At 52.3% G+C, this 4249-nt stretch overlaps 1 protein-coding gene across 3 annotated transcripts; it reads right to left on the bottom strand.

Annotated features, from left to right (window-relative positions):
- Positions 1 to 1139: 1139 nt before the first annotated feature.
- On the bottom strand, positions 1140 to 3996 carry KVP17_004607 (uncharacterized protein; the record flags this gene model as incomplete). 3 transcript variants are annotated; one of them, XM_068522941.1, is made up of 2 exons in its annotated part: positions 1140 to 1728; positions 1757 to 3996. In XM_068522941.1, 2 exons carry the CDS (start codon positions 3994 to 3996, stop codon positions 1140 to 1142), a joined length of 2829 nt encoding a protein of 942 aa, XP_068377411.1. The 3 variants fall into 3 exon arrangements, with proteins under 3 accessions (XP_068377411.1, XP_068377412.1, XP_068377413.1); XM_068522942.1 differs by lacking the exon at positions 1757 to 3996 and having other exon boundaries at positions 1140 to 1742; XM_068522943.1 differs by lacking the exon at positions 1140 to 1728 and having other exon boundaries at positions 1753 to 3996.
- Positions 3997 to 4249: the final 253 nt, after the last annotated feature.

Below are 4249 nucleotides of genomic sequence, written 5' to 3'. Positions count from 1 at the left end.
ACCCAAAGGTCCTCTGGACCAACGAATGAACCGTTTAGCTGTGCAGTTTATGCCTAAGATCATCTGCTAACTGCTGGTAAATAGGAGCTCTATTACGTGTATGGTTTGTTGGGTTCTCATATAAAAATTTACCGTGCTACGGCCCTGGCCGTCAGCCACACGTGTTCGTCTTCAACAAGTCTAAGAATTTCACCTCTGGCTGTTGAGTACGAGTGTCCCTCTTCAATCCTGCTAGAAAGCAGTTATCACCCATCCACACGATGGTGACAACCGCCGTATTCATTATCCCATGCTTAAAGGTTCATAGCAACAGCTTACTTGGAGCTGCAAGATTATGAGGGTCTAAACCACGGATTTTGAGGGTTTACATGCGAGGGGGTTCCCACCCCAATCAGAGACATTGTCTTTAAAATCGATTTCGACATTCCCAGATGCCGAAAAACCCTTGATTGACACAAGGATGGTCTTGGCTTGAGATTCTGGAAATATGTTCGACAACATCATTATCTCTGACTGGGGCGCGGTCTTCGCATTACTCTTCTTCAACGCGTTCAACAGGTTTTGAAACTGCCTTCCAACAGAATCGGGAAGAAGTGATGAAGATTACTACTGACTACCTGAAGAGGAAGACTCTTCGTCCCAAGCCGGGAGGTTAGTCGAGTAGCTTGCTGCTCGACCCCTTAAGTGTCGCCTTCGGCCTGCATCTTCCGCTGTGCGGCACACCCAAAAAGGTCCTTTGGACCAACGAATGTTGAGACTTTCGGTTTGTTGCCTAGTAAGCTTATTCATCGACTGAATCGTGGCTACGCCCCGTCAGGTGACTGGTTAATAAGGGCTCGTATTAATCGTGGACGGAAGAAAATCCGAATGTCGCATCTTCTGAGAAAACCAACCCAACCGTTCAGTTGGGTGCGGCTGCTGTATCCCCCTTGTGTTAGCGTGCGTGGTGTGCACAACGCATGCCCAGAAAATTAAAGCTTCACCAGTCCATTTTACCAGAACATTAAAGCTTCACCAGTCCATTTTAGTCTACCAAATCCTACGAAACACAACTTTATGAAACGCTGGTGGACGCAAAAGGAAACCACAGAATATTGTGATATGAACTGCCCGGTTTCAGGACGATAAATTGCAAGGAACTAGCACAAGATACGGCTGAGGTCAGCGAAATCGGGGTTACTCTGAAAGGTTGGACTCGAAACGACTTGGTTTAAGTCATCCTTCCAGGAGGTACTCATCGCCAGCAAGTGAGGGACGACGCCCTCCACCCCCCGGAGCTTGTTGAAGGTGACGTCCAGGTGGTCCAGATCGGCAGCGGCGTCCTCCTCGTTGGCTCGAGGTCGCCGGTTCTGATCCTCAAAAAGGCCTTGCGCCTCACACAGCTGGTGCAGTGTTTGGGCAAGGGCCTTCTTCAGTGTATCCGACCGCAAAACTTGCCCGTCTATAACCAGGCGACACAGACCCATCAAGGCTATCCGCCGGTCCAAGACTGCAGTGCACTTGGCTAGTACGGGACAGATCAGCCCTCCGACAACATTTTCTGTTAGGCCGGGTTGTATATGCTCCAACACCGTCGGCAACCCGACAGTACTCCACTGGTTCGCCTTGTGCACGATGGTGCAGTAAACCGACAAACAGACGCAGACACGCTCTGGAAGCCTCGACGCCTTGTTGGCTGCCTGCCTCTGGGCCGCTGATAACAAGACAGTGACGAAGTCTACACACTTGCTGCGTAAATTCATCTCAGGTCCCTCACTCCAGGTAGAACCCTACTGGAAGCAGAGTCAGTACGGCCAGAGCCAAATCCACTCCAGAGGTGGTTGCCAATTTGTTGTGGAACAGCGCAAACTGCATCCGTTCCAAAATGCTGATCATGTGCGAGTTGATATCCAACGCTAAGGCTTCTCCGCGGCTGAAAAAGGCGATCAGCAGGTGCACCATGGCAGGCACGTGTTGCCAATGATCAGACCACCTTTTGGCGTCCAGTATGTACACGAAGAGCTGATTGTACGTTTCGCCACTCTCAGGGGTCGCGCAGGTCCTCACCATTATGGAGAGGAGCTGGAAGCAGTAGGCGGTGAAGTCGTTGCTTTCGAGGTTCAGTATGATACGCGTCAAGGTTCGGAGAACCGTAGATTCCACGTCTCGGCTGAGCGCTGGTTGATCGCACGCTTTCTGCACCAGAAACGACACTGTCTCAAAGACATAGTGAATAAAGTGCGGGTCACCGTTCGATTGGAGCCGGGAATTCACGACACCCACCATTTTTTCCAGGACAGTCATGAGGCATTCCAATAGGTTGGGTAGGGCCTTCAAAACCGTCAAGAACGCCCGAGCGACCAACACGTTGTCATCGGCGAGGTGGTTGGCGTCAACTAGAGCGAGCAGCCGAGGGACGGCCTGAATCAGCTGCGGCACGTTTGTAAATCGTAGCCGACCAGAGTAAACCTTCACGTTTTCTACGAGCACAGGCTCTCGGGCAGTCAGGATGCGCTGGAGACACCAAGCAGCATAGGTGTGGACCACCACGCATTGCGAGTTGATGTGTGCAAGTATGTGAGGGAGTACCTCCGCGATGACGGCGTCTGGCAGCTGATTGCGGAAGGTGGAGAGGAACTTGAGACCTGCGGCTTTCACTACAAGCTTGGAGTTAACATCTGGAGACATGAAGTCGTCCAGCAACACCGTCTTGAATGCGTTGAGCAGGTCTACCGACGAGTAGGTCTCCACCACTCCCGCACGATTCTCAGTCTTTACGGCCATTGCGGTTATTAGGGTGGCGGCTGCGTCCTTCTTGACCTCATAGTTAAGCGGTGACTCCCCACACAGCAGCTTCGACACGAATGTCTCGAGCTCCTTGGTCCTCGCGTCGTACTTATTGAGGTTCTTCACAAGGGTCAACACTGCTCCGCGGCGGCTGCCTACGTCAGCGTTCTCGTGGTCCCATTTCACGAAGTCCAGAGGATCCAGCTTGAACTCCTCGAGATCCGAGTCGCGAAGGCACGCGTTACGAAAAATGAATCCAAACAGCTGTTCAACATTTTGAAAAGGGTCTCCGGAGTGCCATCTAGTGAGCGCCACGGAGGACAGGAGTTGCAGCCCGCTGCAGGCCATCGAGTCGTGAGCCCGATCATCAGTGAGGTGGCTCAGAAAATCCATTGCGGCGCGAACGCTGTCAAACAAGATGGGATCCAGCTGCTCCTGGTAGGAATTTGCGTAGAGAGTCATGTTCTGCAGAACTTGGAGATAGAGCTTCTCCTCGAGACCACGGATTGACAGCACGGCTACGAATCCTTCAAAGAATACCTTTACGTTTTCCTCGAAGAACTCAGCCATCTCCAGCGAGTTTAGACTGTAGAAGACCGAGGACGCCAGATAGAATATCTCCGACCAGGCCTGTCTATCAGGTCCATCTTCCAAAAGCTCACGGACTGAGTTGACAAACAGCAACTTCAGCATGTCCTGAGTGCATTCCAGCACCAGCTCCTGCTGACTCAAAGTTCGGCTCGATCGAGCGAACTCGCGGAATTTGAGCAACACACTGTTAAGCACATCCAAAGCGCCCATGATCCGCCTGACGTCTGTAGAGGAGGCGTTTCGCTGAACGCAGGGTATCAACTCTGGCCATCGATGAGGGAAGTCGGAACCTGAAATGTACTCTAACGCCGCCGCAACTTGCGGCGCCAGAGTATCCGGACACTCCATTCGCAATGCCAGCAAGCCTGACTTGATGAGATGCCTTGTGTGCTCGGAGAAGGCCAACTCCCCACCCTCCATGTCCCACACCGCCTCTACCCGTCGTTTTATGTGGATGGCGCAGGCTAGTCGAACGTCCAGGGGCCGCCGAGGGTCGGATACCACTGCGATCATGGCTTGGTAAAACGCCGGGTTCCGAGACAGCTGCTCCAGCTTTTGAGTCAACGCGTAATGCTCGCTGTTGCTAACTGCAGCTATGGTATGATGGAAGATCTGCGCTACAGAGTCTGCTGAGATCATTCAAAAAATCAAGGATTCCCAGACATTTGGCCCCCACGGGGTTTGGCAGCTGGAATGCGCAACCGATCATAGTTATGTCTGCGTGTGCCATGTTCAATCCAGCACTCCCTCCTCCACATCTACATATTGAGCAATTGATGCAGTGTGGACCTGGTGCCACACGAACTTTTGCCGAGATGTTCACTGACTCTCGAGAGACTCATAGACGCTTGCTTGCCCTTGTCCTACGCTGACAGGACTTGCCATTCCAATA

This window comes from the organism of the source record quoted next, assembly GCF_019968985.1.
Source record: "MAG: Porospora cf. gigantea B chromosome Unknown PgB_NODE_1924_length_4509_cov_846.292, whole genome shotgun sequence".
NCBI lineage: Eukaryota > Apicomplexa > Conoidasida > Eugregarinorida > Porosporidae > Porospora > Porospora cf. gigantea B.
The sequence above is the reverse complement of the archived record's forward strand: the minus strand, read 5'-3'. Positions and strand labels throughout refer to the sequence as shown.